A 15,273-nucleotide genomic window follows, 5' to 3' on the forward strand; every position below is an offset into this window, starting at 1 on the left:
ACGTGCGATTTCGAGGGGAGCAACGCATCTTGGCAAAATTCCCTGCAATCTCGCGGCGCGGTGACGCGTACGACGGTGCCCTCTCGACGACACGGGTAGCACGGGGGCGAAAGCGGAGCACCGTGCCGCTCGCGCACGGGGGTTAACGGGCGGAGGGTGGCAGCGGCTCGGAGGACGGGAATGGGGTGGCGATCTCCCGCCGCTCGCTTCACGGCGGATGGTTCGCGGGACGCCCGTCGTCGGGGCGCTGCAGCCCGTCAGGACGTCAGTTCTCCATCGCACCGCGCCACGGTCGGACCTGAATCCCACGAGCGCGCGTATACACATACACACATACACACTGGTGCGCTCACACACACCCACACGGGCACACACGGCTCCGCGCGCGGGCGCGCGCACCCCTGCGTGTGCGGGCACACGGTCGCGTCCGCGCGAGTTCGCTAGGTCGCCGCGGCTATGAGCGAATCGCGCCCGCACCTTCACCGGGCGTCTCGACGCTCGATCGCCGCTCGTCGATGATAAGCGGTACGCGCGCGTGTAAACGCGACGTGCTCTCGTACCCGCTCCACGCGAGTGTCGGGGGGGTTGTTCACGGTGAACAGTGACACGTACGAGTGATAACGAAAGGACGACGACCGAAGCGGGTCGAGTGCCGAGTGCGACACGGAGATATCGACGGGCGATCGACATTCCGGAGAATTCTAAGCAGCAGGCGCAGATCGCGAAAAATACCGAGAAAACAAGCAGTTATAGTAGAAGCTACGAACTACAACGAGCGAGGGACAATTAAGAGCGACAAGTGGCGAGTGACCGTAAAGGAGGAGGCAGTGGTAGCGGACAGACAGCTCCGCGAGCGCGGAGCGCAGTAGTAGCGGACGTCGCGTGTCAGACCGCATTTCGTGTCCGGACTCGCGGTGCGCTTGGTGCGCTTCGCGATCGACGTCGGTTGACCGACCGGCTGACGGCTGATTTCGGTGGATCAGCTGGTAGCATCGGGGTGGTACGGACGCGCCGGCGGCTCGTCGGTCGGCGTGTAGCTTGCTTATCGCGACATGTATCCGCGCGAACATGCGAGCGTGCTTAATCCACGCAGCACGTACGCGTAACCAGCGCGGTTCACCACCGAGGATTCAATTAAGCCTGCCGCGCGGAAGGTCAAGTGCGCCATGCGAGCGAGACGGGGGGCTGGGGGGCCCGAATTTTAATTAAAACCTGCCCGCAGGATTCCCGTTATTATCGCGCGCCCGCTTTTCGCGCGTAATTCGGGGTTAATTAGCCGCGAGAGTAGCGGCGACCACCAGGTGAAAGGCTGATTTAGGGGGACGCGATCGCCGCTGGCGGTAGCTCCGTAACGTGCGAGCGTAATATCGCGCGGCGCGATTCTGTGCGACGCGTCGCGAGCTCGTCGAGCCCGCTCTCGTCGTCATGGACGAGGTTCCCCGTCGGTCGACTATCTCCCGTGGTGATCGCGACGGTTCCTAACCGGCGGCACTCGCGACCGTCTCGAGTGCTCGTCGAGTGCCAGTGACGAAGATTGTGTAGTCGCGTGAGGAGACACATTGCTTCAGAAGCGAGGGACAGGCAAGAAAAGCGAGCGCGGTTTTTTGAGAGCGGGAGTTTTAGACTCGACGCGCTTCCGGTGACGATGTCGGTCTAGGACGACTCTCGACGACTCGCGATAGGGTAAGTGCAATCACCATTCTCAGATAATCCGCAAAGCTGAGCGAAAATGGACACCTGATGTTGATTGAACATGTAATATTTTCACGTATTATCGCATACGATGCTTCCTTCCAAAGTGAATTAATCGTAGTTTTAAATATAATAATTTTATTGTGAGTTTTGGTGAGACTCTGATGTGAACCGATGAGATTTATCTATACCACGAGGTTTTTCTCGAGATTTGATTTACGTGAATCTCGAAGCGAACGATTTATTTAATTTTTTCCGCTTTATTGCCGTAACATAATTATGCCAGCGATATTCTATTATTTTACGTTAAGTATTATTTAATCAGCGCGTTTGATTAATTATAAACTGCAGTGTGCATTGTGATCTACTGTGTTGTTACACAATACTCGATATTGCCGAGCTTTCGTGAATTTGACCCTGTTTTACATCGCACTGCGATATCAAAAGCTCCAATGTGATATTTAGTGTTGTAGCTAGCGCGAATATGTACCTTAGACTCATCAAATATTGGTCACAGCTAATTTACACCAATCGAATGCGCGCTCATAATTCCATTAATTTCAAGTAAGTACTCGATTTATTCGCGTGGAATGGAGTGCCGTTGCGCGGCGCGCGCGTGTATAATGTTTGCGTTTCGTATCGCGGCCATCGGCATAATATCTCCTGCGAAAAACACGATATTACTTTTCACGAAGGATTGTAGCTGCGCTGGAAAAATGTGATTTCAAATAAGTGAGAGCGAATAACAATGCAGTTAACATCCGCTCGCATGATAGGCATTTACCTGTATTGCAAATTTCATCGCGCACAGGAATATATTGCAGTCAGGAAAACGAGTAATACCGATACGTGCATTTTCATCATTCTGCGAAAATAAAAGGGGATGAGAATTTTTTGTGGCCAACGATTGGAAATGTTACAAGGTAGAAATATGTTGGAACGTATAATTCCTCGAGCAAAGTGTTCCTTTCGGGAAATCGCATTTTGCGAGCTTACACAGGGAATGAGCGGGGATGGATCTTCATATCGCGGGGCATTATCTTAATATGTTTTTGGTGCCTACGAAGATGCGGCGCATCGCCCGAGACAAAAGAGCCCGAGATAACCGCGAATTGGTGTGCCCCTTATCTTTCGACGCTGCGTTAATTATCCTCATTTTATAAGCATTCGCAGACACCCCTGCGCGATAACAAACAACCAAGTTCCCGTAACGTATCCGAGTATCTCATTTACGTAACTTGGAGATCGTGGCGAGTCGTGTGTTCTAGGGAGAACGTGTTGACTTTGCGCGAATAAACACCGGCCAATTTTGCTCTAACGGCAAACTCGATTTTACCAAAATTTCGCCGCGGAATTATTTCCCGAGAACAATCTCAATCACGTAACGAGCGCTCTTACTTTTCCATGCAATCCGCTGCAAACGCTTAGAGTGCCTCTTACTTGGATGATGGTTTTAATAAATCAAGAATAATTTTATCAACGATTTATAGAGACATGGAATAAAGATAAAATAAAATGTCATAATATACATTAATGTAGAAAACAAAATTAATAGTATCACGCTCGAAATTAGTTGAGCAGCCCATGATATATCGTCTCGATCTGTATGTAAAAAAATATATTACGTCAATTTCTTTTATTATTTTTTAAACACGAGTCAGTTTAAATTCGAATACTCAATTACCGAGAAAACCCGTTGAATATTACGTGGCAATTTGACGAATTGGCAATCGAATGCGAGTGCACCGTTAACACCATTAACGTAGCCGACTGCAAGCTCCCCGCGGCGCGGTTCTCCGCGTCGTCAGATCTCTCGGTTGCGATCGCACGCGTTTTATCCCGTAGTCTTTACACACTCCAGTTCATCAGGCAGTTACATCAGATAAGCCGTGTAAAGTACGCTTTCACATAGTACATTCGTAACTCGCGTTCGAGCGCGCTCTCGTAGCGTTACTGAATCATACGTTTACGATACTTGGCAGTGCTTCCCTCCTCGTCTTATTGATAGCGTTTACACTGAATTATCGTAAACGGCGACCCGCCGCCGGTCTGTCGCGAGATCGGTGGATACCGCGCTGAGTGCTTACGAATGATCGATCAACATTCCGTGCGGGCCACGCGATAGCGATCCGTCGTTATTGCTCGTACCGGTAATGACGTTAATGGTCGCCGGATGCCCGGTTACGTGGTTGCCAATAACGTCGGCTCGTCCGCGGCGGGTGAAAAATGTGTTTGAGTTGTGCAAATAAACGCAGGGAGAGGAAAAGGGGACAGACGACGTGTCCCTCACGAAAGCGGACGCGCGGGTGGATCGTCCCGACGAGATACAGGCGCGGCCTGTCTCGCACCGAAAAGCGCTTGAAAAATGACGCTTCCGCGGACGAAGGGTTGAAGGGGGAGTACTAATTGCGAGCGTTATTTACCGGGCGCGTTTAGTCGGCCCCGCAGATTACGCTGAACGTCGGATTGTTTGGCTGGTTTAGGGCGGGTTAATTTAAACTTTTCGTTTTAAATTATGGAGATGGACGTCGCGCAGTTCGCGTAAGTTTGCGTCGCCGGCACAGCTCTAATGCGTGTAATTCCGTTGCAACGATACCATCGTCGCGTGTCGTGCGACAACGGCAATCGCGGTCGCGTTTCGTCTACGCGAAAGAGAGAGAGATTAAATATAACAAAGGAAAAAAGAAGAAAAATAAGCTGTCCATCGAGATCTGAAATCAATCCGGACGATTAATTACACTCGCGCGCACGCGCGCGGGAAGTAACGGCGTCAAATATTTGTCCCCGCCGATTCGTGTTGTATCGCGATTCTTTCGTTTTACAATTGCTCGTGCAATTCGTTTCTCGCGATACCGTAAGGGCTCAGATGTCAGAGTTTATTCACGTGGAAAATTATCGAGAAAATTCCTCGCGTACGAGTGCCTTCCGCTTTTATCTGCCGACACTTGGTAATTTGTCTTTGAAAATCAACATTGTTGAGAAGGTACAGTTTGTCGCGCGTCGTAATTAATGTTCCCCTCTTACAAGTCCCCTTGTAAATTTTCTTATCCGCTGGAGATTTTCCTCAAAATGCTATTACCCATATACCTAGCTCAGGCGAGCTCGGCGCTTCCGTTTCTGCTACGTGGACAATGCAAGATGATACAAATAAAAAGATCCTATCGTCTGACTGCGCATAAACGAAAGCTCCACGGGGTTCCGGCTCGCTGTTTCATACCATTCGCCAATGGTACAGGTGCATCGCGTGCGCTCACATGAAAGTGCGTTTAGTCTTTTATCTTGAAAAATGCACCGGATGCAATTTCATATTTTATGAGCGCGCGCGCGCGTTTCTTCAAACGAAGCAACAGTTGTTGCTTACTCTCGCCTGTTGTTTCCTGTCATAGCTTAATCATGACTGCCACGACAATTGCACGGTTCTTTGCTGTTTATTGAAACATACAACGTGATGGACTTTTACCTAACTTTTTCTATTTTTACGTTACCGCAAAAACCGTGAATTGTGTGGAGTGAGGATCTTATGATGCATAATATATTATGAGCGAAAGAATATCTCGTGATAGTGGTCTTCGGAAATACATATTGATTAGTAAATTTCAAGCTTACACATGTGTCAGCCCTTCCCTCGGCAAGATGTTTTTGGAATTTCATGAAATCAATATTAAATTCATATATATGTACGTACCTCAGCTGTGTTTTTGTACTTTTATTCCTCTGAGGGAACGCGTGCGTGCGCGACGTCTAGGATTATGCGGGACGATAAAATACGCGAGCGCGCGATATCGTAACTTTATTACATGGCTCCACTACCACGCAAAAATCCATTTTGTATTTATTATTCATATTAGCGATGCACGCGCGGCGCGTAGACGCGCCGGAATTCCGCGCGTGCGAAAACGTATGGCTTGTGGTGTCTCGCGAAACCGTAGCAAAACGGAATTTAGGTTTTTGAAGCATACGCTGTAGTACGACGGCATAAAGTCCGCGTTCGCACAACCGATGCATAAAGTAAAAGCTGGTCGGGATAAAAGGAGAGCGAGGAGAGCCAGCGGAAAACGTGCGTCTGAAGGGTTGCCCGGTCCGTGTAGAAGCTGCGAGAGCAGCAGTCGTCGCGAATAGGGCGATAGCTACCTATTTCGCCCTCTCGCTGCTCTCGCCATACGCGGAAAGAGGGAGGCAAGAAACAAAAGGAGAAAGAAGAATCATTTATTTGTCCCCCCTTGTGTTTCTCCACTCAAGCAGCAAACAAAAGATACGGATAGCCTTTCGGAATTAATCCTGCGACGCGTTGTCCCGAATTCTTCCTGTTCTCAAAGCTACTATGTCCTATGAATTCTATGAATTGGAGCACTGATTCAACTTGTACGTGTCAACCTTTGAGGCATCGTAAGGATTTTGTTTAATAAAATATTTCGTAAAATAGGGTATTTTCAGATGGTATGGAACATTCCAACATCTCGAAAGTAAGGCTGATAAATAAGGAGATACATAAATGTCTGTCAATTTAATCTGCGCTTGGAAACGATACGTTCCACGATGATGTTGATCGCAAGATGCTTTCAAACTTTGGCATCTCGATTCGGTAAATGGAAAGCCTCGGCCGCGAATCTCACGTGGTACTATCTCGGTGGATTGCTACACGAGATGTTTACGAAATTGAACGGGGAAACAAAGTGCCGCGGCGATTCCATTTGACACGGGAGTACCACGCACGATTTGTATATTATAAATGGACTGCGTCACAGTTGGGGACGACTTGAGGGAAGCACGGCGGGTTATTTCGCTTAACGGTTATGCCAGCATAAGGAGAGGAGAACGTCGCGCCTTCCACGGATCCATCCGTGGACGACGCTATCTCGACGTGACGAATGAGCCGCTTCCCGGGACCATCTCGCGGGGCAGAGAGCGCGGAAATCATCCGCATGTTTCGGGAGAATTCTCGAATAAAATTCCCAGGAGACCGCGTGCGACCGTACGGGGTGTTTCCAGGTTTCCCACGCTATTCCGAGTACGAGGACTCCTGAGGCATTCGGAGTAGATCTTTCCGCGAACGTAGTAGAAGTAGAAACGTAGAAATGATATTTTATTTTGACGTACAGTGTAAAGGTTTCTTCGCCAAGATAAATTCCCCCTTAATATCTCGCGCTTGACAAAAGCCCCATCGGCAGTTTCCAGGTCAAGCAACCGAGGAACTAAATAAAACACATTTCAAATTTGCACATTAGAGAATAATTTGTTTAACATTATAGGATATCTCGCGGGATATATTTTTTAGTCAGAGTGGAATCGATTCTGTATATGTCATTGTTAAAGAATTTTGCATACGCATAAAAGAGCGGAACGTCCGGGAAATCCGGCACGTATCCCCTTCGTGGATATCTTTTATCAGTGGTTTTAGTACATCACGGATTACAAGAGCGATTCGTTACAGCGCTGCGTTCGATCCTCGTTTCTGCGAGCATAGCTGGTGGCGCGAATGGGAATCGATCGCGTTTCAGAGCGATGAAATTGTTCCCGGCATGAATAAGTAGAACCGCCGTTGCGAATATTCCTTTCACATCTAGCTTTTCAACCCGCGCGGCACAAGCTCTGCTGTTGCTCGGCACGCAGAAAACTCTCAAATTGTTAACAGCAGACCCGCGGGTGTTTTTCCTCCTGGCACATGAGCTTTCTTGAGACAAAAGATCCACGTGTCGGTGACGCATATAACGACCATTGTAACGATCAATGCATCAACCGATTAACAAATTGATACTTCCGCTGTAGGAGCATGATACACCGAGCTTGTCTCGAGGAAAAAGAATGCTTCGCTCGCGAGCTTTGTTGTGCGAGGTAAATATCATTTCCAGAGATGTACGTATCTCAGAGTGATTTTTATCTTCTGAATAAAGAAACGTTGCATCCCGTGTACGAGTTACGAGAAATTTACTTTGTTACTCCGTTGTACCGAACGGAGACGCTGTTTAGAACGCCGGAAGTAAAAGGCACAGAAATGAGCGACGCAGAGAGAAGAACCTCTCCGTTGTCTCTTGTCTATACTTTTGCGGTCACGCGCGCGCATGATTGTTGAGTAATTATCAGCTATAACGCAGCATCCGCCACTGCTGATAACGTGATGCTGGCAGCGTGCGAGATTACGTGCAACAAATTGTGACGCTAACACAATCGTTTCCCGGGCTTTCCACGCCAGTATTTCGGTGAACGTCGGCGCGCAGCACTTAGCCGGGCGCTTGCAAGAGCGCACCCGCTTGTAAGACGAGCGCGCGACCGAACTTGTAATATCTCGTGACGCTATGCACACGCGATTTAACGTAATGCGTCTTCTTGGTTGCAGCTCCAACGCACGGCAGTAGTGTATTATGTGAGGAGAAAGCTGCTACGAGGGAAACGAACATGTCCGCCGCCAACGTGGTCGCTTGGCTGCTCGGCGCCGTCGCTCTGGCTGCAATTAATAATGGTGAGTCCCTCGATCACGAGATAATTTCAAAGCATGAATTCTTCAATCATCCAGATCACGGCGATTACCCGTATAGAGACAAAATCGTCCTAAGTATCGCCTTATAAGATATTGATCAGAATTTGCCCCATATTTTGCCAGTTCGTGAATTCGCACTAAATACTTTCTAGTCAGAATCTCATTTTTATCTCAAATCAAGAATCACGTGTTCGAAATGGTACATTCCTGTTTGAGTTCTTTATAGATTTTCTAGTCAGAATGCGTGAGTTCTTTGGAAAATTGAAGTAAATCTTAAAGTACTTTTTATGCGGGTACACGCGGAGGATCTGGTGTGAGAGAGTGCATGAATGTCGTAACTCGACAATCGCATGAAAACTATGTACCGACTCTGGTAACTCATTAAAATTCGCCTAATACGCCTAACATAAGTCAACATATTAATAACGAAATTATAAATCAGAGGTATTTGCATTTTATATTTTTTTCGAATAATCATAACATAATGTAGTGTAGCTTATGAAAATATATAGTTGACATCGAGATTTTTGACATTTACAGGCGTTTTAAATTAAGACTTTATGCTCCAATATCGTTCAATTAGTTATTGCCTACAAATTAATCGTGATAAATCGTGATAAATCATCCAATTGCAATGAAAAGTGGACACTCAATATGGTCGCGTTTAATTCGTTATTCATTAAATTCCTTGGTCTTCCGTGCCTAATTAAAATCGCGCGATATTTGCTCCGATGGATACAATCAAGATATCAATTTGCGATGCGAGAAAGAATTGAAATTACAGTAAAATTTTTAACAAAATGGGTCGTCCTGTTTTGCGATTTTTCCCCAAGAATAAAATGATTTTTTTCTAAAGTAAGGATTAAATCAGTCGAAAGATAAATTAAAAATGAATAATATCCGATGTTTTGCATTTCGCAGAAAAATCGTTTGACGAGCTCCAGCGCGAAAAATATCACAATTTCGAAGAATCGCGATACGCGATTGTAATATTTAAATTGCATGGCAAATAAAACGCGCGGTTTTATTCACGCTGTTCATCAGGCATAATATCAAAGATGCACAGAATAAAGTGCACCGTATACCAGCCAGAATATTTAGATGTCGTCCTTTAAAATAGATATATAGCAACCAGTTTTATAACTGTTCCATTTTATCCATTTGCTCTTGGGTTTTGTATCCTTTTGTATACTTTTTTTATTTTATTTTATTACAAGCCGCATGAAACGTGAAATAACTCGGAGATATAGTCGAAATACACGGTTGAATTATGGCGACAGCGTGTTTGATGGATTCGCATTGCGCGTTGTTTGTGCTGCGAGCATAGTGGTGCCTAAATGAAATATATCTGCGGTATTTTTCGAATGCGCGCTGCACTAGTTTTTTTAAGAATATTCAATAAATACCATTGTGGCAAAAAAATGATATGGGAAATACTCGCGAATGAATTATTGGTACCGATGCATAAACAGACAAGAGATCTCTCCATTTTTTCGAGACACGACATTTATTCACGACGCGCTATCACGTCAAGAGAGCATAGAAAATATAATCGAGATTCGCCTCGTAGTCGTGCTGATACCTAAAATGATTTGTGCTCATTTTGGGAGGGCGGTAATCTTGTTTAATCCGATTCCCTTCGTGTGTCCGCATTATAAATAGAACCACGACCCAGAAACATATTCCGGAATCAGGCTTATTTAACATGGAGTCTTGGCACAATTGTACCTTATGGGCTTGATCGCGTGCGCGCCTTCCTCCGCAGGAATATTGCTTATCCGCAGACGCTGTCTCTCGCGTATCGTATTACAAAGGATTCCTTCGACGCGTGGTATTATCGGCTGCGCGTTATTCTGGCGCGACTGGAAGAATTCGGCGTGCGAGAAATTTGAAAGTGAAATTTCGCAGATCCTTTCGCGAGAGCGTCTGCGGGAGGAGAGAGTCTCTCTCTCTCTCTCTCGTTGATTGCCGCGACGATCATCTTGTTTTCCTTGAGTGCACGTGGAGCGATATATTCTTTTTTTCTTTTCCAAAGGAAGGAGCGCGTGATCCTCTCTCGCGCGATTCGTCGGTACGAGTCGAGGGGAAATTCGTGCGATGGCATACGAAATTCGAGGCTCGTCGGGGTTCGATTGTCGGCCGTGGCGTCGGCACAATGATCCCGAATCAACGCGCGCATACGCAACGCTCGCGACCTCGTGTGCGTAACGCCTATTCAAGTATGATTGCTCGCTGATCCGTGCGACTCTCTTTCGCTCACAAGGGCGAAAATACAAAAATATAGAACCCGGCCGTTTCGATCGACCTATTCGCAAAGGAGACTTCATTATTCGCTTCCAGCTTCGATACCGATCGAAAGTCGCGCGATACCATCTCGAAAAGAACGGTCTCCTTTGAAACGTCGCGGGAAATACGAAGGTATTTACAAATGAGAAACGGTTCACGTAAAAGAGTGTAATTTTCTGTTGTATTCGCTGCGAGAAAGACTTTGTCAATTTCCGCAGACAAAAAATTATTTAACTGTGTGTACTTTATATGCTTCTTTCTATATTATATCCTCTCATCCTCTCTCTCTCTCTCTCTCTCTCTCTCTCTCTCTCTCTCTCTCTCTCTCTCTCTATACATTTATCATAAAATGTTATGTAATATATTTTATTTTATAAAAACCTGAGCGTTATACTATGTTTATATGAATTTCTCTATTCCGTCAATCAATCAATCATAAATCAACCCCACAAATCTCGTTGTGTGTTACGTTAATAAAAAATTGGTTTTAAAAGATATTGAAGCTTTCAAACAGTTGATGAAATATATAGGTGTATGTACGGTTTCGTTAGCCGCGCAGAATTGATCGACATCGCAATGCTGTCTGATCTAACTAACGAATCCGGTACTACTCCACTTTCCACTAGGCGTTTCGAGCGTTTCCCTCTCGCGCAGCGAGCTCGTTAGATCGAAATCATTAAAACGTGGATGCAGTCAGCCCTCGCGGCCGTCGCGTCTCTCTCTCCCCCCCCTCCCCTCTCTCTCGCCGGTATACTCCGTGCGAACAACGTGTGCAGACGACGCGAGTAGTCCTCGTCTCGAGCTGCGGGCAATAAACATCCTTTTCCCGGCGGGCGGACAATGCAACGACACGGGGCGAAAAATTAACGAGGCGTGCGTTTGCGCGAACGGATTCAAGCACGCATCTCCACTCCCTTTATCCCTCGCTGCTTGTCCTCTCTGCGAGAATCCGATACGCACATGCACGCATGTATCTTTGGCGCGTAGTTACACCGTCAACTGTTCGACAGCTGTAGCAACATGCGAACACGACGAATGTACTCATACGTACGTGTTTCTGCACGTATCTCCTCTCTCTCTCTCTCTCTCTCTCTCTGTCTAGCTATCTCTCTCTCTATCTCTATTTCTCCGCGCTGGCGAAACGATATGGGGGTCCGATCGACCATTACGAGCAATTCCGCGATACAGGTAAGCCCGTGAGCAAGCAGAGACCCGTAATTACGTCACCAATTTGCCGGACGTTCGTTGACGAGGCGACCGCCGGATATGACGTTAAAGGCGACGTCGCGGGAGATTTACATTAAAGTCGCCGCATCATCATCAGAATCGCGCAAAACGGGAACAAATGCGAGTGCAACCGGCGACGAAAATTTCGTCCTTATTACGACGCGCGACGAAAATGGTCAAACCCCTCTTAATTTCTTCTCTCCCTTTCTCTTTTTTTAATGGCAGAGTGTACCGTATCATTTCTGTTTCGATCGCAGCGTTAAGTTAATTATTATTTATAAATACCCTAAGGATTTTCGCTCACCAGCGATGTCTGTGTCGTACGTTTCCACATATTGCGAAATGGTTATTAAAACGCGACGTCATCCAATTAACAGGTAATTACCGTTGCTTATTATTGCTTGATGAGCGCAGCACGGCTATATCGCGACGGACGTGTTGTCTAGTATTCCATTATCGATGAATGTTAATTAATGTAACACGGTCGTGTATCGCGCACGGATAATTAAATTGTTATAAATTGTCGCAAACACGCGGGAGCCTTCGAGAGAGAGAGACAAACAGACAGAGAGAAAGAGAACGCGCGCAATAATTATGAATATTATCGCAACTTTCTACACCCTAATTTTTCCCCATCGTTCTCATCGTCGCCGTGGTCGTTGTCATCATCGTCGTCAGAAGTGACAGATCGATCACCCCGATATACCGGAAGATTGCGGACAACGATACCTCGCGCGCGCTCATTACGAGTTCTCGCCCGAAGTCTGGCAATTAGGGTTGATCTCTTATTGAGAGTACTAGTTGGTCGCCCTCCTCGCGACGAAGTTCCGTAGACTCGAGAAAGGGTCGTCGGAGGGTAGGTTAATTTAAGCCCTGCGGCTAGGCGGCGGAAATCTTTGATAAGGCACGGCCACCGCAAACGCTGATTGGTCGCCCGAGGCCTCGCGCCGATATGACGTTCGAACAATACGGCTCCATGCTAACAATGCAATCGCGGTCGGGAGATAAAGATGTATAGATCCGACCGATACACATCGTCACATCACGTGTCTCGTCCGATCGCTCGTCTGATCCCGGATATCCCCGGGTAACCTGTGTTCTGATATCAGATACCTTGGACAATCGGAAGGTGAAACGTTGTCAACGTCGAGTTACATGTATCTCTCATCGTACAATTTACGCAACGGAATTTACGCAAAACGTGAAAAGCAATTGCTCCAAGTAAAATAATTGCGTGAAATAATTGCATCCGCCGCGGCGGGATCCTCGCCGCGATAAACGCGCCATGTGGCGCGATTTAATGTCATTTGATTTTGTTGCACGTATAGGAATCATCACTTTGCGCTGATGAGCGAGTATCGAAACGCGTTCGTGCTTTACTGACGCGCAGTCTTGGCCGTGTTTTGCATAATTCTCTTTGATTGGCGCTTTGCCGCGATTATAAATTAATTAATCACTCCTAACCGGTATCTTTGTACATGTCGCGCTCGGGGAATATATGCGCCTCGGTCCCGGGGGTTGTGTCGATGCTACGCAAAATTGGGAGGCTGTAGAATGCTCGTAATATCGCCCGTGATGTGTCGACACATCACAAGTCCGATGCATCGTGTGTCACGGTAATGTCTTGAAAAGCGTGCGAGGTCTCGTCCTCGGCCTGAAGCCGAGATGTCTAGATGCCAAGATACACGTCGTTACACGCGATCGATGCCGCTGTATTTTTTCCCGCGCGCGTATATACATTGGGCCTTGTTTCCTCGGCGTGTATAATGAACCTCGTTTGTCGTTAAACTTCGTCGCACTTATACAGACCACCTCGACTGGCGTCGTCTCGGGCTGGCTCTCAGTGACGTCGACGTCGCCGCGCGCTCGAGCATAAAAGTGTTGCCGGTGTATATAAACCGGCGCCTTCGTTCTTCTATACTATGTTCTTCTACGCCCGAGTGGGAAAGAGAAAGGGAGAAAGAGAGAGAAAAAGAAGAGATGGAAGAGAGATGCGGCCGGGATGGTTATTATAAACGTCGAGCGAAGAAATATCGACGTAACTCTGCTGGCTGGAGGGAGCCGTTCGAAGCGAAGAGCCGCCTTTTACCGCGCTTGCTTAACTATGTGCCGCGCCGGCTTTCCGTCCGTTCCGGCACCCCGGCCGTTACCGTACGCCACTTTCCGCGAAGAATTCATGTCGCCACCGTTACTCCGACGTCAGTAAACCGTTATTGCCCTGCCGTTTTCGCGTAAAAGAGATTTGTCTCGGGGAAACGGATGATGGGATAACGAGAAGGGGATAATTGAATCCGTCGCTGCGGAAAGCACGTGTTACGTAACGCAAGGAATGTTTCAGCAACGGGACAGGACGTGCTCGGAATGCTTTATTATAGTTTTATTTGGACGCTCCAGAAAAAGTAACGTATAGACCACAGACAATTACGGATAGACAGGATGCTCTCGATTACTACTCTCGTGATTACAGCACTGTTTTAGAAAAGATAATAGTTGTTTTCTAGTTTTTACTTTTGTTTGTTTTAACTTATTTCTCTTGGTTTATTCGCGTAACGAATCACATCCGTTTTACGTTTCGATTAAAGAGTCGCGCATCGCAACGAAATAAATCGGGACGAGAGAATATTTTTACATCGACTGAAATTGTCGAATCGGTGACGTGCTGTGTGCTCAGCACACGTTACTGTGGTAAGCATTGTAGATCGGGGATGACACAGCGGATATACGAAAATGGGCAACAGTCGAGATGCCGAGATCTCTCTCTCGGGGGAAGAAAGGGGAAAAAAGGAAAAACGAGACCCGACAAAGTGGGCACGACAAATCGCCGGGATAATATCTAGGCGACGGACGCAATCACGATAACTGTTGCAAATCGTCTTATTGTTCTTGTATTCGTTTTACACGAGAGGCTGCGCGCGTGCTTTTCCTGGACGCAAAAGCGCTTCCCCTTCCGGTGCGCAAACGAAGAGCTTTCCGCCGAGCTTTTCCGAGAGGAAGGAGACCGTAAACACGAGCCTTCTGCCACGCAATGGCGCAATTTTCCTTTGTCTGGTCCCAAATTTTGTGTTCTCGCATTAACAGGATGTTCTTGAGTTGAATGAACTGCATGGGAAGCACGGGGGATGAGGGATGCGCACGTATCGGCGAAAGAAATAGAGAAACCGCGCTCGACTAGGCGCAGCCATATCGATAACGCGCATTGTAGTTTTCCTATCACGTCGCTCGGGCGAAATGGGAATCGATAATGAGGAATATAAGTTTGCATATCCGTAGCGCGTGCGCGCGGCTCGGATTTCGCCGGAAAAGGGGTTCTGCTCTCGCGCGTAAAATGCGCGAACGAAGCGATGGGAAGGTATCCGCTTCCGCGGCGGGATATTCGAGCTGTGTGCCGTAGTCGGCGATACGCTGATATACTCGACGACGAGTTTATGAAACTTACTTTTAAGTGTCTTTCGGCTGATGATATACGCGCGCGAGGATTACGGACAAAGTTTCCTCTTAAAACTGGGTGAAGTATGTAGTTACCGCCGCGGACATCATGGACAAATTTTAATAGCGTTGTGTAATACCTTATAACTCGACGTCGGGCTTCATGA

General features: G+C 47.2%; 1 protein-coding gene across 2 annotated transcripts in view; it reads left to right on the forward strand.

Annotated features, from left to right (window-relative positions):
* Window positions 1-270: 270 nt before the first annotated feature.
* Window positions 271-15,273, forward strand: part of LOC105279235 (zwei Ig domain protein zig-8) — a 286,077-nt gene continuing 271,074 nt past the window's right edge. The window contains exons 1-2 of one of the 2 annotated variants that reach the window (XM_026969560.1): window positions 271-1,683; window positions 8,027-8,149. In XM_026969560.1, the coding sequence (XP_026825361.1) occupies window positions 8,086-8,149 (64 nt within the window). In that variant the 5' untranslated portion in view covers window positions 271-1,683; window positions 8,027-8,085. The remainder of the gene's footprint in view (window positions 1,684-8,026; window positions 8,150-15,273) is intronic. The other variant, XM_026969561.1, reaches the window with a different exon arrangement.

Source organism: Ooceraea biroi, chromosome 5, assembly GCF_003672135.1.
Source record: "Ooceraea biroi isolate clonal line C1 chromosome 5, Obir_v5.4, whole genome shotgun sequence".
Lineage (NCBI taxonomy): Eukaryota > Metazoa > Arthropoda > Insecta > Hymenoptera > Formicidae > Ooceraea > Ooceraea biroi.